Below are 26,173 nucleotides of genomic sequence, written 5' to 3' on the forward strand. Positions count from 1 at the left end.
CTCCTGGATGCCGCTGCTCCTCACCACCCGCGCTCTGTGTTCCTCCTGCTGTCGGCTGTGCTGTGAACTGGCGCGCACAGCGTGACGTCACAGAGCGCCTCACACTGTGCGCAGCCTTGCACAGCCTACAACCGAGGACCAGGAAGCGGTGAGTACAGAGCCTTCATCGCTTCCTGCTCTTCACCCTCCTGCCTATTTTTGCTATGGGCAACGAAAATGCTATCGCACTGTACATTTGAGCCCGCACCTGGAAGAGCCAATATCAGGGGGCTAAAGAGCCGCATGTGGCTCTAGAGCCGCAGTTTGCTGACCACTGACCTAGATGTATCACCCACCAACAGGTATCACTCTATGTAGTGGAGTTAAATGTTGACTTACAGGGTACGACCTATAGGTAGTGGACACAATGACATCACACAGGACAGAGCAATTTTGCCTAATTTTCCCAGAGAACATTGTCCTAAAGTCTCCCTACCCTTTGTCGGATCGCTAGAGAATCAATATCCTAGTAAAATTGCTCCTAGAAAAAACATTCTTCTTAATTACATAGATTTGTTTATTTTTCTTAATCTAAATATTATGTGTTTAATGCTATTATTTGTCCCAGATTCTGAATCCATCGCATTTAAAGAGGAAACAAACGGTAATGCTATACTAATATGTGCAAGTGAAATTACAGAATTGTGTCTATTTAAAGCCACCACTAGGAAAAACTTACCCCATACAGTTTTATATATCTTGAAATAAGTTCCATACATCTATATGCAGCAATCTCTACCTAGTGGTGGCTGGCGGCAAGCAGAATGTCCCTCTATGTTTTGATGGTGGGGCCTATTCTGAGATTTCTGTGTATAAATGTAGAACAGAACATTGGGAGCCTTCTCAGAGCCACCATGTCAGGAAAGAGGAAGTAAATAATAAAAAAAGGATGCAAAGAAAAATATTTTATAGAGTAGAAACTAAAACTTTAGCTGCAAGAAGAGAACTTACTCAAAAAATATCGAGACAGCCGTCAGTAAAGTTAATGCGAGAAAGAAGACGGCACAGAGAATCTATAAAGTAGAGATCAATCAATGTCCCTTGGGTCAACCAATACAAGGGACCATAGTGGTACATGATTGACTCCAAAGTCAACTCCAGGATTCTCTGATGGGACAATCCAACTCTGTCTAGAAAGCGTATAGAGTAATTCATATTTTTTAAATATTTCTGCTCGATAATGGACACATTGGGGTTCCAGACTGTAGGGGATAAAAAAGAATCAGAACAGAGATGGTGTCTAAAGTAGAAGGAAATAATAGGAAATAATACATCATGAATGATAACACTGATGAACCTCTATTGTAGTAGTCACATCACATTTGAAACTCATCATTACTATCCTCATAGTGTGTATTACTAGAACCATGGATTCTACCATCATTATTGGGATGGTTTTTGGTAATATTGCCGCCCTCGTCCTCATTAATGTGGGATCCTATTTCTTTCTGAAGAGACGCATGGAAAAACGACAATTAGGTAAGAAAATGCAACATTTTACTACATGGATTGCACATCACTCTTCTATCTATAAGTACGGTAAATTACATTCTAAATACGTTGATGGAAGTTTATATGTAGATGCATCCTAAAGAATAGTGATGAGCGGGAGGTGCCATATTCGATTTCGACGAAATTCACGAATATTCGCTAGAATATTTGTTTCATATTTGTCGAAATCGAATATTCGTAATTTTTCTAGTTATCGCGATTAATATGCGATTTAAATAATTGCGTATTGCGATTGTAACTTAAGGCTACTTCCCTATTGGTTTGATATCTAGAATAAGCAAAGATTTGCTTTTTTTAAAAAAATAAATAGAATAATTATAATAATTATCAAGTATTATAATTATTCTATTTATAAAAAAAAAAGCAAAGTAATATAATCACATAGCGAATTAAACTTAGCTGTCTCTATAGTCAACTTTCCTATTTGATTGCTAGAATTAGCGAAGTTGACGAATAGGTAGCTAAAACAAAGATGGAGAATACTTTGTTATCTTCGTTTTGAGGAGTATGACGAACACATTCGTCATATTCGCTAATTCTGCCAAGCCAACCATAGTAAACCAGGTCCAAGTTGAAATCGCAATTCGATTATTATAACTTGAATTAATCGATTTCAACTTAGCACTGCTATATTCCATATTAGGCTAGAATTAACGAATATGGAATATAGCAGTGCTAAGTTGAAATAGCAATTAGATTAATTCAAGTTATAATAATCAAATTGCGATTTCAACTTGGACCTGGTTTACTATGGTTGGCTTGGTAGAATTAGTGAATATGACGAATGTATTCGTCATATTCCTCAAAACAAAGATAACGAAATATTCTCCATCTTCGTTTTAGCTACCTATTCGTCAACTTTGCTAATTCTAGCAATCAAATAGGAAAGTTGACTATAGAGACAGCTAAGTTTAATTCGCTATGTGATTATATTACTTAGCTTTTTTTTTTAATAAATTGAATAATTATAATACTTTCGCATCGCAAATTAACTTAGCTGTCTCTATACTCAACTTTCCTATATGATTGCTAGAATTAGCGAATATGGAGCTAAAACAAAGATGGAGAATACTTTGTTATCTTCTTTTTGAGGAATATGACGAATACATTCGTCATATTCACTAATTCTACCAAGCCAACCATAGTAAACAAGGTCCAAGTTGAAATCGCAATTCGATTATTATAACTTGAATTAATCGAATTGCGATTTCAACGTAATTCTTAAATCTGACAGTACATTCTAGTATGGAGACGTTCCCATGGTGATGGGGACACTCCATGAGCACGGAAGTCGGCAGAAGCGGCAACGGGCACTGACTGGAGCAGCCAGGAAGCCAGGAATCCTAAGGACAGGTAAGAACTACTTTAGGGAAGTGGGAAAGAAAAAAAAATAACAATAAAAAAAAAGAATATTCAAAATATCGAATTTATAGCACTATATTTGAAATATTCGCGAATTAGCAAAGTGACGATATTCGCAAAAAAAATTTGATATTCAAATATTCGCACTCAACACTACTAAAGAACCCCTTTAGATGTCATTACTTTGGATGACTATGAAATTAGGATGTGGGTGTGAAGATTTATACATTAAGATATGTGTTTTGGAGATTGCCTTTAATTATTACAGAAGCTTGGGACAAAGTCAACATGGAAATATCACATATCTACTACTTAAAGGGGTTATCCGATATCTTAAATATCCCCCCCCCCCCAAATGCCCGGGACTGTATGTATATTTACCTGCTCCCCGTCACCCGCGTTGCTTTATATCCCTGCACGGACGCCACTGCATGTTTGGATCAGAGTGACGGGGGGAGCAGCCTCAATCCATACAAGAGCCCTGGGCATTGGGTGGATATTTTAGATATCGGATAACCCCTTTAATGCTTACTGCATAATAATTCATTTTTAAATAATAATGTGTTCCTCCTCCTCCCTGACTGTAGATATTCCTGTCCATATTCTCTGGATTTGCTCTATGTTCCCCTCCTCTCTGGGCCTACCCATGCTTTCCATCTTTCTGCCCCCTTTGAAATAAGTTTTCTTATTTCAAATTGTAGGAATTTACTGCACAATATAAGGCCAGCTGGTAAAAAACTTCTTTATATGTAAATTCTTGCTAATCCTAACCTAATCACCAAAATAATATTTTGCATAAGTTATATAGATAAAAGTGAATTGTTCAGACTAACAGAAGTCACAGAGAACATTTGAGACCTTGGATAACAGAAAGCAGGCATTTAAAACTTAACCTTTATTACTGCTATATATAGAGATAAGATGGAACATGGGGTTGCGCATCTATACCGATATCAGCTATTGCACCAGCTGGGTCGCCACCTGCTTATCGCCCATTGGACGTGTGAGAGGCATCCCTGACCACAATGTTTATATTTGGGATGTTATATCATAGAAATACCTGGTTGGCTGGGAATGTAAGAGTGGATATAATGGTGCACAGCATCTAAGGTGCATACATATCCCTTTTCAGCAATACCCGGGCGAGTGTGTAATAACCATATGTCTATTAATTGAGGGCCACTCTTGAGTGGTATGGTTTTTTTAGTATTCATTTTCTGTAATGGCCACATTTGGTGAATCATACAGTAAATACTTCTATTTAATTATCTGCAATCAATCATGGAGTTTTGATAGATTTAGAACTAATTTAACTTTAATGTTTCTATCTTTATTTTTCTTTTACCCTGTATTTATTCCCCTGATAAACCGATATTTGGGGAAACACATTGGGAATGTTTAGGGTAATGATAGGGTGAGTTAGGGCAGGCACGGGACCACAGGCCATCCACCATCGGTGTGTTCCTGTGGGTTGAGGCATCAGCTAGGGTCCTCATAGGGACAAATTCTTCTCACATGCATCCCGATTATTTTTTCTCCCCCTTTTGTAATTGTGATTTTTTTGGATGGACAGATTGATACAAGGGTCTGTATCACATTGTTGTTTTGAAGGACCTGGAAGTGAATTTTTTATCTATAAAGCAGTATTAAAGGTTACGTTTTGAATTCCCGCTTTCTGTGATCCAATTTCGATTCTGTAGGAATTACAGAATCAAAATTGGAGATATAGTCTTGTGACTTTATATGTTTTTTTTTTTTTTTACATTTGAGACCTGTTTAAAAATATTAGGGCATCAGTCAGATGGTATAACTTAAAGTTGGTAATACTTGAAACGGGATGTTCTAGTTAGACACCTTACCATTGGACAGGGCACCATGAATAAGGGTTTCCTGCTTTAAGGACGAGGCATTGTCTAAAATAAATATTTTTTTTAATGATTCTGCATTTCTCCTGTAGTGATCACTGAAGGGGAAATATGTGGCCGCCTACTTGTTATAAGGGGTGGTATTCTGCCAGTGACAGTGAAGGGAAAGGCTAGAATTACAAAGAAGTTTAAGAAATGTGTGGGTAGAATAGAGAGACAGGGAAGCTGTCAACTAGGGAGTGAGAAGAGAGGCACTGAGGCTGTGCCTCCTAGCACAACTGCAGCTGCTGCAAACCTCAAACGCAGCTACCTACAAGGAAATGCTTTCAGTTTTTCCCATTTTTACAGAAATATTTTTTTTGGGGGTGTAATAAGTGAAAACTGTGCACCACGTGTTCTACCAACAATTTTAGCATAGCATATAGAATACCACTGAGAACTTGGTGTCAGGTCATCTCACATATTTAATAATTTATGAATCAGTGATTCAGAATTATATATTAAATACTCTGTTTCTGTATATTCTATATCCACATGGGTTGACTTTAGTTTGGGGGACATGTTCAATGTAATGAAACCATCATATAGCTGATCAGTACAGCAATACACAGGATAGGGCAACAATTTACCGTTGAGTTTTAACGTGAAATTCTGTGTCCGGCCTCAATTGTCTGTTTTCATTGTATTGTATTTCCACACGGTTGGAATAAAAATTTTTGGGGAGACTTGTTCAGTTTAATGAAACCAGCATATAGGTGATCAGTACACAAATGCACAGGCTAGGACAACAATTTACCTTTGAGTGTTAATGTGGAATTGAGCCTCAGGCCTCAGTTGTCTATTTCAGTCTATTGTATTTACACATGGTTGGAATTAAATTTTTATTATCTGTGAGTCTTAAAGTGAAATTGAACATCAGGCCTATATCGTGCTAATGAATTCAGGCCTAAATTTGTTTCCCTTAATTTCTATCTCCACACGGTGTAAAGTTTTGTTTTTGGGGGAGGGGGGTTGGTAAAATTATTGAACCCATTCTATATGTGATTACTGTGATCTGTGAGTGATAACGAATTTAGACCTGAATCCATTAAAGTTTATTTCTTTTTTTACATGTTTCCAATCCAATTTTTGGGGGGAGGTTGTTGAAATTTTTAAAATCAGCATATACATGATTACTACACCAATACACAGGGTAGCGTACAATATTATCAGAGAAGCCCAAATATGTCAGGGCTGGATGATATAGAGGTGACACCATGCCATGGAGCCAGAGGTCACCGTTCCTACTGCTCCTCCTCTTTGCAGCCCCAGAGAAGGCTTTTAGTGGAGTCATCTCAGCCTTCACTGCCCCTTTGTAGTGGGGTGCTTTCCTAAGAAGTGACGAAAAACCCCACCACGCCCTACAGCAGATAGTCATGAGAGTGTCCCTGTTGATGACTTGTGTGAGAGCAGAGAGCGTTTGTACTGCCCTAAGGAGGAGGTGGAGGAGAAGGCTGCAGATCCCAGGCATAGCCATGTTAGTGGTAGTAGTAGGCACACCCGTAGCTGCGGTATTGATGTTGGGGACAGCAACAGTGGCAGTCGGGGCAAATGAAGAGCAGAGTTGGGGGTCCAAAGAACTCACCATGATATCCCACAGTTTGATAGAAGCGAAAGGCAGGGTGAGGACTTCAATGTTAATTGTGTGCTGTAAATCTGTAACATGCATGAACGTGGGAGCTGGATCAAGGAGCTGAAGATGAGGCAACATTAGAAGAGGAGGGTGATGGCAGCAGCAGCAATAAAGAGCAGAGGCCACATACCTCCCAAAGAACAGCCCGAGCCACGTCTGCTTCGGGATCTGGTGATGCCGCTGACACTGTTGGTGGGTAAGATCCAAAACATGCCATAGCTAAGCCGAGCTCAGATGTCTCTACCTCTGCTGTCTGAGTATCTCCTATCTGGCATTTTTTCTCCACACTGCCGGAAGACAAAAGCATTTCCTTGTGTGAGTTGTTCAAGAGAAAAATAAGACATGGGCAGGCAAACAAAAACGTAGACACCACAGCTCTATTGAACCATATTAAGTGGCATCACCCCATCCCTTGAACAAACAGATGTGGCAGCCAGCTATCGCAACAAGAGCTCACTCCTTCTCCATGGGCAGCATGGTGTCTTTCACATCATCATCTATTTCTACTTTTACTGCTCAGACTCCTTCTCTGCTCCATCATGAATCATTGATAATGGACTGTGTGGCTAGGAAACAACTCTATATGGCCACAATCTTATGGTGCACAAGCTTAATTCTCACCGGGCCGAGTTGCTGGTGGTGCAGTTTCTGCCGTACCATTTTGTCGATTCTGCTGCTTTTAGGGAGCTAATGGGAGGCACTCGGCCTCACTGGAAGATTCCTAGTCAGCATTATTTCTCTCAAAAAGCCAACCCTGCCTTGTGCTCTCATGAGGCGGAGAACGCGGGCCGCTCCCTGTGATTCTCGCTGTTTGGCCAGGTTCATGCCATGGTGGACAATTGAAGCAGCTCTTATGGGCAGGGACAGTACATCTCTTTCACGGCCCATTGGGTCAATGTTTTTTCTGGCAGTGGCGATGCAGCACCCCAGCAACAAGGCCAGGTCCTTTTGGCCCCCTGACGATTGTGTCGGCCTGGCTTCCACACCAGGCACTTCTCTGCCTCCTCTGCCTCCTCTGCCTCCTCTGCCTCCTCCTCCTTGGATGCTGGTCTGTCCCCAACAGCAGCAGAGCACAGGGTCACTCAGATTACTGCTCCTTCTATTAGATGTGTCATGTCAAGTGTTCCTGATTGGTCTGGATGAGAGTAGCCATATCGGCGAACAGTTGCTAAAGTACATCAAGCAGTAAACATCCCTCTGGCTGTCAAACAAAACACATAAATCCCCTATATTACTTAAAAAAGTAACATGCATGATAACATAATATGATGGTGGGTCAACACACATTTGAGGGTGGGTGCATTGCTGGAGTAAATAGAACTTGGTACCAGTTTGCACCTCATCTGTCTTACTTATGATTTGTTTATAGAGTAAGGCTCTGTGGAAGAAACCGGTCGGGGCCACCTCTTCTCTCTTTCTGATGTTCCTTATAGCTATCCCTGCCTACAGGCAGAGCACCCAACCCGACACAGACGACCCCACCTATTGGTGGCTAAACCCTGTATTTCATAATATGAAATTTAACCCTAATTTCATAAGAAAAAACAAAGCCCTGTTGCGTGTGTTTCCTTAACACAAAGCTGGTTCATTAGAGTACAAGATGAATATAACATGGAGGTACCATAAAAATGATAATGGTACCCTTCAGTCAATATTAGCACCCTAGATAAGAGATGAATGAGCATAAAATGTTGGCAAGATCTGATGTCAGGCCCATGTTAGATAGCATTTCCTTTACTGGTTTACAATAAGTTTACTGATTATTATGTCCCTTATTGATCAGCAATGGTTGTCTGATAATGACATCTGTAAACATAAGAAATAGGCTTAATTAAGGTGTACCTGTGATCTATGTTTATCTAGCCAAAGAAAGGACTGAATGTTAAATAGCAATGTGGGGTTCATCTAGGGTGCCAGTATTGACTGGATGGTGCCGCTATTATTTTTAAATAGCTGACAAACCAGCTTTGTGTTGGGGAAACGCAAGTGTCTGGACTTTGTTTTTTCTCATGAAAATAGGGTTACCATATCATGAAATTCAGGGATTAGCCACCAATAGGTGGGGGTCTGCCTGTAGGCAAGGATAGCTATTAGGGAGAGAAGAGGTGGTCCTGACCGGGTATCTTCTACAGAACTTTACTCCATCAACAAACCATAAGTAAGACGAACAAGGTGCAAAGCGGTACCAAGTCCCATCTACCGCAGCTATGCACCCACCCTCAAATGTGTGGTGACCCATCATCATGCACCATATTATGTTATCATACATGTTAAATAATTTTCATTCATATCGGGGATTTCTGTGTTTTGTTGAAAAAAAGTTATTTTTTTTCAAGAGGGCTTGAGACAGCGACAGAATTCATACCATTTGAAATCTTGTTATCCTAAACCACAGTGATAGTAGATTATTTTCAGGCTAGCAGCAAAGGGGTATATCCTTTATCAGGGGGTGTGTCCTTTATCAGATTGTGTGTCCTGTTTTACTGCAGTTCTCTCCCTGTAACTGTGTAGCTTCTAACAGAATATACAGGTGAAACTCGAAAAATTGGAATATTGTGCAAAAGTCTATTTATTTCAGTAATGCAAATTAAAAGGAATTGCATTAATGCAGCTTAAAATTTGAATTTTGTGAAAAAGTTCAATATTCTAGGCTCAAAGTGTCACACTGTAGTCAGCTAATTAATCCATACCCCCTGAGCAAAGGGGACCTCAAAAATGTGACTTTGGTGTTTCATAAGCTGTAAGCCATAATCATCCAAACTATAAAGGCTTGGAATTTCTCACTTTGCCTGGTGGCCGTTGAGAAATGGAACTGAGCATATGCGTCCATCTCAGCAATTTTACTGAGGTGAACAGACAAATGAAGAAAAGAGCAGCAGGTGGCGCTATACAGATAAATTTTATTTAATTGCTCACTGGTCATACTACATTTTTAATTACATGCAATTACAAAAGTATTTAGATTCAGGTATTGGTTTGCAAAAAAAAAAATCTATCATTTTTGTGGGACAACCCCTTTAATATTATGCTGCATGGACAAATAACTGACTAAAAATGCTTGCATTTTAGGAAAAATAATTACTGACCCCGGGAAGCAAGGGACAGAATCCACATATCAGGTATTAGTTGTTCATGGGAAAATGTTTCTAATAGTTGCTTTTTTTTATCTCTTCTCACAAAACTTTAAAGCTCAGCCGCTTGTATAGAAAGTGTTTCGGAATAATCATTCATTCATAAAAATTATCCCAAAAGGACAGAATACAAAATTCAGACTACAAAACCTTTGAACATGCCCCAGTTAGCGTGAGGCAACATAACACCCAAAGCAGAAACAAGGTCGATATAATTAGGAGATAAAAAAGACATGGATTAATGGGCTTATTGTCATTTGTAGCGGGGAGGTTTCAACTACAGCAGGCTGCCTCCCAGCTGGAGATACAATAAACCTTTTTTTCACATACAGTATATTATTTCACATGATGTTGTCATAAAATAATTTGAAGGGGCTATTCCATGAATAATGTAAAAATCGAAAATCAGGCATCGTATAGTACATGACAATACCTTTCTAACAAAGCGAGAATCAGCCCTGTACCTCACATGGATCCAGAGATCTCCTCATTTGTTGCTCTGCTAACTTATATCAAGCTGACAGCTCAGGAGGCATGTCCATGCTCTGCCCATCACAACTCAGGAGGCAGTTGAAAGAAGAAACGGAGCATGTGCGGCCTTCTCAGTGAGCAGGTCAAAGAAATAAGAAAAAGAACAAACAGCAGGTGGCGCTATACAGATAGATTTTATTGAATGATTCAGTGGCTATACTACATTTTTAATTCCATGCAATTACAAAAGTATTCAGATCCAGGTGCTGGTTTGAAAATAGTAGAATATTTTTCATGGGACAACCTCTTCAAGGGTAAAATAACTTATCTGAGTTTAATGTTAAAGTCACTTTAAGCTGAATATCATTTGGAATTATATTCACAGAAATATGATGTAAATATATATTTAGTCTGACTCTGTTACCAATTTTTATTTTCTAGGAATTAAAAAAACGGGACAATGACGTCTACTACAACTTGAAAGCACAATAATCTAATAAATGACCTCCAGTATTTCATATTCTAATGCTCCAATAGCCGCCACATAGGCTTCAGACTGGGTACAGAGATTGTCAACTTTCAGATCTCTCCCTAATGGAGCTCACAATCTAATTGTCCTACTGAGACCCACTGGGGAACATTTATAGGAAGGTAATATCTTATCACTATGTTTCTGGAGTGACCGTCCAAAGCTCATGAAGAACCCAGAAACTCATGACTGCAAGACAACATTACTAACCAGAGAGCCGGCATGGTGCCTGTGATAAACACGTTCATATCATCTGATGTAACCTTGGACCAACTCAACCAGTGATCTCCAACCGATTACTCCACATCTATGGCAGGAGTCTAACTACAAGCATTCCTTTAAAGCCATAGCATACCAAAGGATGTTGGAAACTGTAGTTTCACAACAGCTTGAGGACCATGGGTTGAAAATCATAAAGGAACTTCTTCTACTATTTCCTGTTGCCATGTATTTTTTAGATATTGCTTAGCAATTGGTTATGAATTTGTTTGTCGCGTAAACTGCATGGATCCCTTCATGTCATATTGTACAGTAATTGTGGAGAAGTATAAAGCTCAATCCATTACACTCACTTTATTTGTCTCATGACTTGTCCATAAAGCTCTATACTTTTGAATTTCATATAACACTAGCAGGACCTCCCTGGCTGTTTTCAGAACTACCATATAACTGAATAAAGAGAAGCACCTTCAAGCTGAACCTCCACAGCATGGAAAACATTAATTAATTTTGTGGTATCTGGCTTGAATCTTTTCTTTCTGACACGGAAAACAATCTACACCCAACATTCTCCAATGGGAAAATCTCCAATATGTTAGCAGTCCCCCAATTCACAACCAGATGCTCTCATAGTCAAGACCAGGGATGCTCAACCTGTGGCATTCCAGCTGTTGTGAAACTACAACTCCCATGATGCTCTTCTGTAGGATGATAGTTGTAGTCTCTCAGGGAATGATGGGAGTTATAGTTTTGCAACAGCTGGAGGGCAGCAAGTTGAGCTTGCCTGATCAAGACAATGGTTTTAAAGAGGAGCTGTCTCGTCTCCTGACATGTCTGTTTTACTACTTGGATTCCCAATGTAACAACAATTCTGGAGCGTTTGTTCTTATGACTCTGTATTGTTCTAAAAGTTATGAATGAATTACTAGCAGTCTGCAATAAAGGGCATCCTGGGTGTTACCCGTTTGGGGTGTGTCTGATACTGGTAGCACTGATTGGACCATTTCAGATTGTGCCAGGACATCCCCCAACCGGTAACACCCTGATGGACATTTATTGCAGACTGCTAGTAATTCATTCATAACTTCTAGCAGGAATAATAAAGGAATGGCACAACAAAGAATGATAAAAAATAGATGCCACAGATTTGGATTACATGGGGAATGCAAGTAGCTACTAAAACAGACATGTCAGGAGGTGCTTCAATCATTCTGAAAAGCAAAAGCTGTGGATAAGATCCTGGAGCTCTCGATCATCTCTAGTAGTCTTGAAGACATTAGAAAAATGGTGCATCACTGCATCTCAATTATACAAAATTGACAACTCTTGTATGCATTATGCAGATCTGGGCACCAGTCCATAGAAAGGATGCCCTGGAGCTGGAGAGAGTACAGAGAGAGTGACTAAACTGATAAGGGACATGGAGGGTCTTAGTTACAAAGAAAGATTAGAATTACATTTTAGTCTTGAGAAGAGACGTCTAAGGGGGGACATGATTAACCTATACAAAAATATAAATGTGCCGTACAAAAATATGGTGAAAAACTGTTCCATGTAAAATTTCCTCAAAAGACAAGGGGACACTGCCTCTGACTGGAGAAGAAAAAGTTCTGTCTCCAGAGGTGTCAAAGCTGTAAGAACTGTGAATCTGTGAAATAGACTACCTTCAGACGTGGTCACAGCAGGAACAGTGGGTGGTTTTAAAAGTTTTAAAAACAGTAATGCTTATGAAAATGTGTAGAAGTCTGAGTCTCACTCCTCTTTTTAGTAAATTCACGTCATTCCCCACCTATTCCTTTTTTGGACCTGATGGACTTACGTCTTTTTTTCAACTGTATTAACTATAAAAATATGTAACTATGTAAAAGATTACCTGCTGGAAATACCAAAATAAAGAAGGCACCTATTTCCACATGTGATTGCTCAGGTTTTCTGGACAGATATATCTAAGTCCATAGACCTAAATCTGCACCTTCCTATATGTCAGAGGGTTATCTCCTCCATCTGTTGCCAGAAAACCTCCCTTATTCTCGCAGTGCCTGGACCGTTAATGGACACTTCATTGCAATCAACTGTATCCCCAATACCTCCACAACGGATAAACAAAATTGACTGATTGTACAATATTGGAGGAGCTGGCATGCACAATTTCAAAAAGTTTGGTCAGACCATCTATGGGTGAATCTAATGACCCCTTTTTATTTTCTTTATATATTACTACTGTACACTCAGAGTCACTTTCTATATTTTATTGTGGTGGTAACCAAATTTTATTTTGATACATGTTAGAGTGTTTCCTTTAAGGTGATAAACCGTGGTATTGTTATGTTGTTTCATGTAGTATGCTGTCCAACAAGATGAAATTAGAAAAAAAAAGGCAATTTCACCATAGTTTTATGTATTTTATTTTTACAGTGCTCCCTAAGCAGTAAAACGGACATGCTTACTTCATTCTCCTGGTCAGTACGATTCCAGAGATACCACATTTTTATAGTTTTTCTTGTCTTTTAAAATAAAAATAAAAAACTTTGGAAAAAATATATTTTCTTTGAATCAGGATATTCTTAACCCCATAACTTTATTATATTTACATTCCGGAGGTATGTAGGGCTCATTTATTGATGCAGAGTGATCTGTCGTTTTATTGATACCATTTGGGATCTGTGTGACCTTTTGATCACTTTTTATTCCATTTTTTGGGGGGAGGTGAAGCATCCATAAAATGGTGATCATTTGATTTATTTCTCATTCACTTTCCAGGATAAATACTTTTATATTGTAATAGTACAGGCATTTTGAGACACGGTGATACTAATGAGTAGTGATGAGCGAACCGGTACATCTTGCTTTAGACAAACCCGGTTCGTTCATTACATAATTCATATTCAATGTGATTCCTATCTCCACAATTGAATTATAATATATTTCCTCCAGTGAGGCTCTCTCAATATGGCCAATGTCAACGCGAGACTCCATTAGTCTCATGCATGCGCCGTTACCGTGAGTTGTGGTGCGCGCATTAATGTCTTACATAACAAATACGAACCCGGATTTGTAAATGACTGTGATGCGCTTAATGAAACTCACAATAGAGGTCCATGCACGAGAATAATGAAGTCTCTCGCTAACATTGACCAAACTGAAAGAGCTTAATCAGAGGCAATACATTCTAATGCACGTACGGAGATAGGGATCACATTGAATATGACATGTAGCAGGACGAACCTGATCTCTACTGAGGAGCTTTATTTATTTATTTGTTTGTTTTAAATAAGGAATGGGGGTGATTAGAATTTTAACATTAAAAAAAAAATGTTTAACATTTATTTTTAGTCCCCATAGCCTACTGTAGGACACTGGAATATGTAATCATCTGATCGCTTCTCCCATAGACTGCGATGATTTATCATTGTAGTTTACGAGACAATTAAAGTGTTGCTATCAAGCAACGTCACCACCTTCCTCACACCCTCAAATCCCTTACTAATGTTACTTGTTAGTACTGTAGTTCCTTTTAATACACCAAAAATTGCAGCTCAGCCAGTCACTTACCACAGTGGTGACCAGCATACGGAAATAACTTAAAATAGAAGTTGATGAGATTCAAAATCATTTTCATAATCAAAAAGAAGAGAGAGGACTGAAATCTGTGAGTATCCTATCGAATACTACTACTAAGAGAATTGTTGTATCCTGTGTTTATTATAGTTCTCGGTATTCATGGTTGATAATATTATATATTACACAGGCTGATATTAGATTCATGCTACATATAGAAGGTGTTTAAGAAAAAAAAATTTGATCTGTGCTAAGTTCATGCTAATTCTCTGGTGCCAAGGGAAATGACAAGTAACCAGGCCGCTCTGGAAGTATTTCTGCAATTTATCTACAGGATAGGGAATAACTAGTAGATCCATAGTGGACCAACCAAATATCAGAAGAATGTGCTCCTGAGTTCCTTGATTAAATGGAGTAAAGATTGAACTGCAACGTGCACATTTGACCATTTAAATGGGAGAATCTGACCCCTGTTCTCGTAACCAGTGGGTGTCCCAGCAGTAAGAAGCCTATCAATCTAGTTATTATCCCTTATCCAGTGGATAGGGATAATCAGAATACTCCTTAAAGGAACTAGCACACCAGGAATTTAAGCCCCATTTTCAAAATCTAATTTTGGTAGGCAACGTTAAGTGAATGTCCTCCCTTGATCTTTAAATCTTATTAGTAGAGATGAGCGAATTTCATGTTATGAAATTCGTTCACGCTTCATTTGGTGGTAAAAACAGAATTGCGTTATGGATTCCATTACCACCGACCATAACGCAATTCTATGACAGAATGCCTTTATTCATTCCGTCATAATAGAATTCTATGGGCTGGAGAGGACTCCCGGGCATAATGGACACGGGACGGATCCGTTTTGCAGCCCATAGACTTATATTATGACGGAATGAATAACGGAATGCCTCTAAAGGCATTCCGTTATGCATTCCATCATAGAATTGTGTTATGGTCTGTGGTAACGGAATCCATAACCCAATTCTGCTTTTACATCCAAACGAAGCGTAAACAAATAAAAAAATCTCTACTTATTAGGACCAAAACTCTGATTACATTTCATAGAGCTCAAGTTCCTCAATATTTCTTCATATTTCAGGGACACAGTTTTCAGTTTCAATTCAGCAGGGTGAGGTCTAAATCTACTAAGATCTTCTTCTTCTCTGGGAAACAGCAACTGTGAGGAGGGAGTAGGTAAGTCACCAAAAGAAAATCATAAATCTGAACCAACAGATTGAGCAACAAATTAGCAAAAGGCAAATTTTGAAGAAATCTGCAGTGTTATGGTCAATGTTCCAGCCAACTTTTATAGTAAATAGGGTAATAGACATAAAAAGGCAAGAACTGGCCTCTAGCTGGTATCTGTGTATGTACGGGAATGAAGTGCATTTGGTGAAGAGGTGGGACATGCTGTTGACTGAATCATTGAGATTCTCAGGAAAAATGGCAATGAAGTGAGTTGATTTTTGAAATGTTTGGAATGTTATAGACTTACCCAAAAATATGTGTGCTAATATTGGGAATTAATCTGATTGCCTGGGGTAGCACATTCTGGGGAAATGGGCAGCATGATTGAAGTCTTGGAGACAGGGGAGGGAGGGTCAGATAATGGAGGTAGTTAAGCTGGTTTCATATAAATTTTAATTTTATTTTTCTGTTCTTCAACAAGGGCGTATATGGTGGTGCAGCATTTGGGAGAGATTTCTGTTGTGTAATTGGGCAGATGGTGATGTTAAACAGTCAATTTAGACAAAAGATTACTGTGATATCCATCCAGGGGCAGCTGAGAGAGGGTAACTAGACCTTCTGTGAAAAATGTGTCTTTTGCATGGGTGGGGGTATTTGGAACACATGGCTTGGACTGGAGACGAGCGAAACACTCAAAATTGGTTTCCGGTCCAGTTCGCAAAAGTTTTGAAAAAGTTCTGTTTGGACCGAAATCGGTTTGGGGCCTAAGCAAAGTTGAACAAATCATGAAAAAAATATATAAAACATCTTGCACAATTTGATAATGAATGTTGCGGATGTACATGGCTACATTTATACAATCACAGAAAATAATGCACTATAATAATAGATGCAAGCCTAACATATGGACTAAGCCCTCACTCTATTGATAAAATCTGAAACACTTGGTCAATACATTTTGATCAAAACACATCTAAGCCCACCTACCAAGCGACAAGGTGGTCTCAGTTCAGGCGGATCCTACGCTAAACCTGCCTATGCCGTTATGCATTTATGTTCAGGAGCGCAGACCCCGCACATATAGTGTGTTGCTCCTAGTTACCTCCAAAACAAAGTTGCTCCAATTGCCCTGAAAGTTGGTATATAACTCCATCTAGTACTCTAGGAAAATCTATTTTCATTTATTTTTTATGATTCATTGTTGACAGCCAGCGGGATGCTTGCTGCTTGATATACTGGAGAAACTGCTCGCCAGTCTGGGTTCTCTCTTACAGGCCAATCAGTTCCAACCCATTTCAGGCTTCCACCATGGTGTGAACCTGGCTGCAAAGCGAGAATCACATGGAGTGGCTTGTCCACCATGTGAGAGAACAATGTAGGGATGGCTTTTTGGGAGAAATAATGCTCGCTAGGAATCTTTCAGTGAGTGAGCGCATGCCATTAGCTCCCTAAAGGCAGCAGACTTGACTAAATGGTAATGGCAGCAACAGCACTGTCAGCAACCTGGCCAGGTGGGAATTAAGCATGCACACCATCAGATTTATGGGCTCATAAAGTTGTTTCCTGGAGAAGAGGAGGATGACGATGTGAAAGACACCGTACTGCCCATGGATGCAGCCTGGCTGCTGCAAGAAGTACCGTAGAAACGGGGGATCTCCTACCTCTGTTTTCCCATGAGATCGGGTGATGCCGATTCATGTGGTTCAATACAGCTGTAATTGTAATGCATATGTTTGTGTTTGCCTGGCCTCGTTTTATTTTGCTCTTGCACAGCTTGCACAAGGCAATGCTTTTGTCTTCTGAGTAATGCCAGATGGGAGATACTTGGGCAGCAGAAGTAGAGGCAGCCAAGCTTAGCTTACTTCTTGCCCATTTTGGGCCACATTCACCCACAGTGTCAGCTGCATCATCAGAAGCAGATGTGGCCCTTGCTGTTTTTTGAGAGGTACGTGGTATGTAGACTCTGCTCTTTATTGCTGTTGCCATCATCCTCCTCCTCTGATGTTGTCTTCTCCTCAGCACCCCGATGTGTCTTCCAGATCCTGTCAAGCACATAATTGACACAAAGTCCTCACCCTCCCTTCCTCTTCTATCAGACTGTGGGATATCATGATGGATTCTTGGGCCTCCCTCCCCTGCTTTGCCCCGACTCCCACTGTCGCTGCCCCCAACGCGAATACCGCGCTACGGGGGCCAGTACCAATACCACCAACACAGCTATGCCTGGGGTCTGCAGCCTCCTCCACATCATCCTCAGGGCAGTAGAAATGCTGACTGCTCTCACACAAGTCATCAACAGGGAGACTTTCTTGAATATCTGCCATAGGGCATGATCGGGTTTTCTTGTCCCTTCTTTGGTAAATAGAAGATGCACCTCTAGGAATGGGCAGTAAATACAGAGAGGACTTCACTGAAAGCCTTCTTTGTGGCTAAATGACACAGTGTCAAACTCTGTAGTAACTACCACATCATCCTGCTGCGACTGAGAGAAGGAATGAGCCATCCAATCCACAATCTCATCCTCTTTCTATTCAAATATAATGTTGCTACTTTCCAAATTCAGCAGGGACAACTGCGGCCTACTACTACTACTACTACTACTACTACTACTACTACTACTACTTCTGGCCGGATAGTTGGTGCTACTATTACACATATTCTGGCTCTGGGTCTTAAGTTTGGAACCTTTCCGTAGCCTTGACATTTTTGGGTCTCTCAGATAATGTTCTGCACTACCCTGTATATTGGGGTAGTAATGATATATACACTGCTCAAAAATATAAATGGAACACTAAAATACCACATCCTAGATCTCAATGAATGACATATTCCAGTTGCTAATCTTTATTCATTACATTGTGTAATGCATTGAGAACAATAAAACATAATAATGATCTATGTAAATCTAAATTAATATCCCATGGAGGTCTGGATTTGGAATGATACTCAAAATCTATGTGGAAAATCACATTTTTCACTGTGTGTGGTCTCCACGTGCCTGTATGACCTCCCTACAGTGCCTTTGCATGCTCCTGATGAGGAAACGGATGTTCTCCTGAGGGATCTCCTCCCAGACCTGGATTAAAGCAACAATCAACTCCTGAAGAGTCTGTGGTGCAATGCGGCGTTGGTGGATGGAATGAGACATGATGTCCCAGATGTGTTCAATTGGATTTAGGTCTGGGGAACCAGCAGGCCAGTCCATAGCATCAATGCCTTCATCATGTATGAACTGCTGACACACTTCAGCCACATGATGCCTAGCATTGTCATGCATCAGAAGGAACCCATGGCCCACTGCACCTGCGTATGATCTAACAGTGGGTCTGAAGATATCACCCCAGTACCTAATGGTAGTCAGGGTACCTCTGGCTAGCACATGGAGGGCTGTGCAGCCCTCCAAAGAAATGCCTAGCCACACCATTACTGACCCATTGCCAAACCGGTCATGCTGGAGGATGTTGCAGTTAGCAGAACGATCTCCACGGAGTCTCCAGACTTTGTCATGTCTGTTACATGTGTTCACTGTGAACCTGCTCTCATCCGTGAAGAGCGCCAAAGTCGAATCTGCCAATCTTGGTGTTATCTGGCAAATGCCAATCGCTGTGCACGGAATTGGGCTGTAAGCACAACACTGACTTGTGGATGACGGACCCTCATACCACCCTCATGAAGTCTGTTTCTGACAGTTCTAGCAGACACATTGATATTAGGCGCCTGCTGGAAGTTATTTTGCAGGGCTCTGGCACTGCTCCTCCTTGCACAAAGGAGGAGGTAGCTGTCCTACTGCTGGGTTGTTGCCCTCCTATGACCCCCTCCACATTTCCTGGTGTACTGGACTGTCTCCTGGTATCTGCTCCATGCTCTGGACACTGTGCTGACACAGCTGGACACAGCTAACCTTCTTGCCACAGTTCGCATTGATGTGCCATCCTGGATGAGCTGCACTACCTGAGCAACCTCTGTGGGTTAAAAACACTGCCTCGTGCTCCCTCGAGGGGTGAGAGCAGTGACCAAAACAATAGCCAAAATAATAAGAACAGAGAAATGGTTTGTGGTCACCACCTGCAGAACCACCCCTTCATAGGGGTTGTCTTGCTAATTGCCTATCATTTCTACCTGTTGTCTATTCAATTTGCACAACAGCAGGAGAAATTGATTCACAATCAGTGTTGCTTCATAACTTGACAGGTTGATTTCACAGAAGACTTGGAGTTACATTGTGTTGTTTAAGTGTTCCCTTTATTTTTTGAGCAGTTGTGTATTTATATATATTCTGATAGTTTGAATATAATCAACAACCCCACCCACCCCCAAAAAGTTGATTTAAAACGTTTGAATAAAGGTGAAACAAATTTGGGCATAAATTCGTTATCACTCCCAGATACTTTTGTGTGCTACCCTGTCTATTGGTATAGTAATCACGTATATATGCTGCTACTTTGAATATAATCAGTCCTCAAAAAAAAAAAAAAAAAGATTGGAATCGTGTTTGTTAACAAAGAAAAAAAGGGAAACTGATTTTGGCCTAAATTTGTTAACCCTCACAGTAACTTTTGCGTGCTGGCCTGTGTATTGATGTTGATCACCTATCAAGTGGATGAGGTGAATTTTTTTATTTATTTTTTAACCTGTAAATAGCCATATTCTTTTGCATTCTGTCTTACGAATGCTATATTTTTCTGATATAACCATGATATAACGGAAAATAATAAAATCACATGAACACCGAACCCGGACTTCAGTAAAAAAGTCCGGATACAGGTCTGGAAACCCAAGCTTGCAAAGTTCGCTCATTCCTGAAAACAGACGATTGAGACTTAAACTTCACGTTAACACTCCCAGGTAAATTGCTGCATTACCCTGTATATTGCTGCAGTAATCACATATATATGCTGGTTAATTATATTGGAAAACCCCCCCAAAATTTTTTATTCCAACCATGTGGAAATGGGATTCACGGAAACAGACAATTGAGATTTGACCATCAATTTCACGATAACACTCACAGGTAGATTGCTGCATTACCATGTGTATTGCTGCAGTAATCAAATATATATGTTGGTTAATAAAATTTAACAATCCCCCCAAAAATTAAATTGCAACCACGTGGAAATAGAATTCACTGAAATGGACGATTGTGGCTTGACCCTTAATATTGGGTTAACACTCACAGGTAAATTATTACCCTAGTATGTATTGGAGTACTGATCACCTATATGCTAGTTTCATTAAATTCAATACCCCCCAAAAAAAATTGGAACTGAACTTTGGGTGTGTAGAAAAAAATTATTTTGCACTATATGTATAAGGTTTTTCAAACTAAAACAAAAAAAAAAATGAATTAAATTAACTATCTGAGATGACCAGATGACAAGTATTATATATGCTATGCTAGAATGATGGTAGATCACATGTTGTACAGTTTTTGGTTACTCCAACCCCCCCCCCCCCCCCAAAAAAAAAATTCTATGAAAAAGGGAAACAAATTAAAGTACGTATTTCCTTGCTGGTAGCTTCTTTTAAAGGGTTGTAGCAGCAGGAAGCACAGTGGCCACAGCTCCTCTCTTCTTAATTCCTGGCTGTCATCTGCCCCACTTGTCCCTTTTCTACACACACAATTCTTCTTCTTCATTGAACCCTAGCCTTTCCCTTCACTCTCCCTGGCAATAGAATACAAGCTTATTGATTGATTTTTCACTGTCCCTGACTCCCTAAGATTGTTTTCCTGGCAGACACTACTGTAAGACCCAACAACCCTCATTCACAGCCCAGCACAGAATGGCATTCTGCTCGTTCTCCTAGGGCACCTCCCTGCCTCCTGCAATTCTGATTGGCTCATCCAATATGTCTCTTAGTCGGGGAGATAATCACGACAAGCCCTCCCCCCACTTCCTCTCAGGGTCATGTGAGAACCCTTCTTCCTCCCTAATGCTTTTTTCCCACGACATGTACACTAAAATGGCAATGCAGGACATTTCAGTGGATTCTTCCAAAATTAACCCCAAAATGTCTGGCATCCAAAAAATAGCAAAGTTTGTACCGAACCCTCTTCAGTCTGAACTGGTTTGCTCATCCTTAGCTTGAACCTTGTTCCTATGATATTTAATGATCTTAGAAACTCTGTACTAAGTAGGAGTTGGTGGTTTACTCGGTCAGACTTTGGAAAGTGATACAGAAGAATCAGTAGAGAGTAGCTGTCATTACATTGTTCCATCATGAGATCATTTGAAATGTTTGTAAGGGCAATTTTTATAGAACACAGAATGTACAAGCCAGACTGAACAAGGTTCAGAGGAGAATTATAGAGTTAGCTGTCTAAAATGGGTGAACATGGCTCAGATATTGGACATTTTGACAAAAAAAAATTAAGTTCTAATGTATTCCACAGACCCTATCCTACATCTATATGTGATTTCACTATCAAGATGAGGCACATAAAGCACAGCATCATGTGGGTCAGTCTTGTGGTCATCCTGCCTCTCCTCTGGAAAGGTAAGTACAAAGTACTGATATCTTGGCCTGTTTTGAAACATGCAATGAAGTTATTGGAAATACTGTGCTTGTCACATTTTATAGACATGGGTGAAGGAATCTGGAATCTAAGGTGCTGCTTTGGGTTGGTACCCAGAAGTGCCAATATTTATATTTGTTAAATAATGAAAAACCGTAGGGTGCCTGCAGATAAATAAATGTTAACAATCCTACTAGGTAATTCATAATGAGTAATAGTGTTAAAAAAGGACCCCTATTCAGGATCCTCATCTAGTATTCAAAGTGGGGAAAGCCACAGAGAGCATCTCCTGCTTTGAAGGACCCAGCATGACAGGTTATTGTGGGCGATATGTAATGCTTAATTTCTTCTATAGTGGTGCTGCAGGAAAAGGGAACACTGTTGCCAGTTTTCACCAAAGATTAAAGGTGACCGTTGAGGGTCTAGTAATAATGTGACCGGCCTATCACCATAACTTTGTGCACATCACCTTTTAGCTTTCTGTTCTTCTGATCCGTCAGAAGAAGAGAAATAGGAAAAAAACTGATCCAGGAAAAAATTTATCCTGTTGCATCAGTTATCATCCGTTTGAGCCAGGTTGTTGACCATCAGGTGGTACAGGACAGCCAATTGAGACATTTCAGCACATCGACACACCCACTACCCTATAAATAAACCTGATCTAGCAGCCATTTTACATTCTGTTTTTTGCCAGTGTAGGGAGAGGTTGCTGTGTGGAGCAGGGACAGGCTGTTAGGGGCACCAAACACTAGCTAATAGGGCCACAAAAGTCAGTTTAAGGACTGGTATAGGTGTGTTCGATAGATGTGACATACAGAGGGGTGTAATATACTTATAATATACTTTCTAACATAGAAAGTGTATTATAGTGCATTTGTATTGTGCAGCAGTTGTGTGCGGTTCTGCTGAAATACCACAGCTAGATAGAGGGACAAGCGCTATTGGAATAATTTATTGCAACTGGTGTGATATACCTGTTGCCCCAAAAAAAACCGATTGAGTGGTGTGATATACCTATAATATACCTTCTAACATAGAAAGTGTATTATAGTGCATTTGTATTGTGCAGCAGTTGTGTACGGTTCTGCTGAGATACCGCAGTTAGATAGGGGGACAAAGGCTTTTGAAACTGATTAAGGGGTTTAATATACCTGCTTCTACAAAATACTGATTGAGGGGTATGATACACCAGCTTCCACAATATATTGATTGAGGGGAGTGATATACCAGCTTCCACCAAATATAGATTGAGGCCTGCGATACACCGGCTACCACCAAATATTGATTAAGGGGTTTGATATACCAGCTTCCAGAAAATACTCATTATGGGGGTCTATATACCTGTTTCCACAAAATACTGATAAAGTGGATTGATATCCTGGCTTCCACCAAATATTGATTAAGGTCTGCGATACAACAGCTTCCACCAAATATTGATTAAGGGGTTTGGTACACCTGCTTCCACCAAATATTGATTAAGGCCTGAGATATACCTGCTTCCACAAATGCTGCTCTTCTATAGGGACTTTTGTCACAGGGTCATTTTGAAAATAAAAGGCAGAGGAAGAGGCAGGCCATTCCGCAGGGGTGGTAGGGGTCAGGCAGGTGCACCAGTGGGAAGTTTGAGAAGGTGCGTACGATTACGTCAAAGGACGCACCAGAGTTGGTTGAGTGGCTCACTCAGCCTTCCGCTTCTGCACCCTCCTCATCCTCTGTATCTGCACCCTCCTCACTCTCTGCTGTGTGCACCCCCAAAGACACCACCACCATAGCCCCTCCTTTCGAGTCAGAGGAATTATTTTCCCATCTATTCCCAGACCTTACCGATGCGCAGCCATTCTTGGCATCAGATCAGGAAGAGAAGGTAGCAACTGCCGCCACCCAGCGGTCTGACAACAGTACCCAGATCAGCCCAAGGACGGAGGTCCCTGCTGTTGCTGCCTACTCCGAGATCTCTAATGTCAGTGGTGGTGAAAATGACGATGATGATGTGTCAATGGATGTCACGTGGGTTCCCAGAAGAGAGGAAGAGGAGGGGAGTTCAGAGGGAGAGAGAGCAGCAGATTGGGGTTAGAAGAAGGAGAAGCAGGAAGAACTCACATTGCACATGAGACGAAAAACAGACTGCAAATGTATCTGGAGTAAGTCATCCACCATGCACGGTCACATCTGGCGCTCCCAGGACGGTGGCACATGGCTCCGCAGTCTGGGCTTTTTTTGTGTCAGCTACTGACAATAGTGCTGCCATCTGCAGCCTGTGCTATCAACGCATAAGCCGTGGTAAGCCCAACATTCACCTAGGGCTGAGCGCCTTAAGAAGGCACCTGGCCTCCCATCACCGAGCCCAGTGAGAGCAACATCGTCAGAACCCACAAATCCGCACTCCCGGCGCGCCACGTCCTGCCTCTTCTCCTTCTCCTATCTCCTCCCATTTTTCGTCCATTCCACCTTCCACCGTGCCATCGTCGTGTTCATCTGTCAAAAGACAGGCTTCCGTGGCCCAAATGTTCGAGTGTAAAAATGCGATGACGACAGATAACCCTCTTGCCCAACGACTGATCACTGGCTTGTTGGAACTGCTAGCCCGTTTAAAAACTACTGCCTTATAAACTGGTGGACTCAGAGGCCTTTAGAAAATTTGTTGCTATTGGCACACCGCAATGGAAGGTCCCTGGAAGGAAATTTTTCTCCAAGAAGGGCATCCCAGAGCTATATGGCCATGTTCAGTGGCAAGTGAATGTATCTATGGCACACAGTGTTGGTGCCAAAATACATCTGACCAAAGACATGTGGTCTAGCAAACACGGGCAGGGAAGGTACATAACTATTACTGCCCACTGGGTGAATCTTGTGATGGCTGTCAAGCATGCAACCCGTGGTACCCGTGTGGATTTGGTGTTACTGCCATGGATTGCATGCAGGCCTGCCTCTTCTTCTCTTCCTTCTACTCCATCCACCATCTCCTCCTCCATTTCCACTGCTACCGCCTCTTCTGCTGCCCCCCAATCTCCCCAGAACCTATTTGACGTGCCAGGTGAGACATTGCCACGCTGTGCTGCAGCTGTTATGCCTGGAAGTCAAGAGCCACACCGGTCCTGCACTGCTTTTAGCTCTGCAGTCACAGGCCAATAACCCAGATCAATTTGACAGTTGGCAAAATGGTGTGCGACAATGGTGCCAATCTGCTGAGCGTGCTGAAACAGGGCAAAATGACACACATGCCGTGCATGGCACACGTCCTGAACTTAGTCGCGCAGTGATTCATTGCCAAATACCCCGGGGTCCAGGATGTCTTGCGGCAGGCCAGGAAAATCGCTGGCCATTTAAGAAGATCTTACAGGGCCATGGCTCGCCTTGCTGATGTTCAGCGGCAACACCTCCTGCCCGTCAGACGTTTGATTTGTGACTTCCCGATGCAATGGAAATCCACCTTCTATATGCTTGATAGGCTGCTCCAGCAGAAACATGCAGTTAACGACTACCTGTATGAACTCTGCGCCAGGACAGGTTCTGGGGAGCTTGTTTTTTATTTTACCGCGCCATGCAGACTTCTGCGCCCATTTGATTCGATCACCAAACTGGTCAGTCGCAGCCAGAGTACATTGTACCGGTGACATTGTACCTTACGCCTTCTTTCTGGATCATGCATTGCGTCATGTCATTGATCAAGCCGTCAAGGAGCAGGAGCAGGAAGATGAGAAACTTTCAATGCTGGATGAATTCCCAGGGGGGACTACTCGATCTGAAACAAGTCAACAGGAGTCTGAAGGGGAGTCACAGGAGTATGGTGCTGGGGCAGAGGAGGAGCAAGAAGAGCATGCTTTTCTGGGATCCCTGGTGTTGTCTGTGGCTGGGGGAGGAGACTGAGGAGGACATTCTCCTGGACGATGAGCAGGAGCCAAGCCACTCCACCGCTTCCAGTTTAGTGCAAATGGGGGCCTTCATGCTCCAGTGTTTGTAGAGGGACTCCTATATAAAAAGCATAAAGTTCAAGGACCAGTACTGGATGGCATTGTACTTAGATCCACGATACAAACACAAAATGGCGGACATGTAACCAGCATCACAGAGGGCTGTCAGAATGCAGCACTTCCAGGTCTTGTTTTGAGAAAT

General features: G+C 41.2%; 2 protein-coding genes across 16 annotated transcripts in view; both read left to right on the forward strand.

Moving 5' to 3' along the window:
• The window catches only part of LOC122921701 (sialic acid-binding Ig-like lectin 12), a 28,850-nt gene extending 17,915 nt beyond the window's left edge, over positions 1–10,935 (forward strand). For 9 of the 14 annotated variants that reach the window (XR_006387059.1, XR_006387063.1, XM_044271879.1 and 6 more), the window contains 4 exons: positions 608–643; positions 1,390–1,518; positions 9,520–9,569; positions 10,494–10,935. Coding sequence is in view for 12 of the 14 variants with exons in the window: in XM_044271879.1 (XP_044127814.1) it covers positions 608–643; positions 1,390–1,518; positions 9,520–9,569; positions 10,494–10,544 (266 nt within the window). In the remaining 2 variants the exon portion in view is untranslated. Of the gene's footprint in view, positions 1–607; positions 644–1,389; positions 1,520–9,519; positions 9,576–10,493 lie in introns of those variants that run through there. The other 5 variants (XM_044271949.1, XM_044271940.1, XM_044271894.1 and 2 more) reach the window with 4 other exon arrangements.
• Positions 10,936–14,331: 3,396 nt separating this feature from the next.
• The window catches only part of LOC122921762 (sialic acid-binding Ig-like lectin 13), an 84,181-nt gene continuing 72,339 nt past the window's right edge, over positions 14,332–26,173 (forward strand). The window contains exons 1-3 of one of the 2 annotated variants that reach the window (XM_044271992.1): positions 14,353–14,449; positions 15,458–15,552; positions 21,938–22,041. In XM_044271992.1, coding sequence (XP_044127927.1) covers positions 21,975–22,041 — 67 coding nt within the window. In that variant the 5' untranslated portion in view covers positions 14,353–14,449; positions 15,458–15,552; positions 21,938–21,974. Of the gene's footprint in view, positions 14,450–15,457; positions 15,553–21,937; positions 22,042–26,173 lie in introns of both variants that reach the window. The other variant, XM_044272000.1, reaches the window with a different exon arrangement.

The sequence above is a fragment of the Bufo gargarizans genome, chromosome 1, assembly GCF_014858855.1.
Source record: "Bufo gargarizans isolate SCDJY-AF-19 chromosome 1, ASM1485885v1, whole genome shotgun sequence".
Lineage (NCBI taxonomy): Eukaryota > Metazoa > Chordata > Amphibia > Anura > Bufonidae > Bufo > Bufo gargarizans.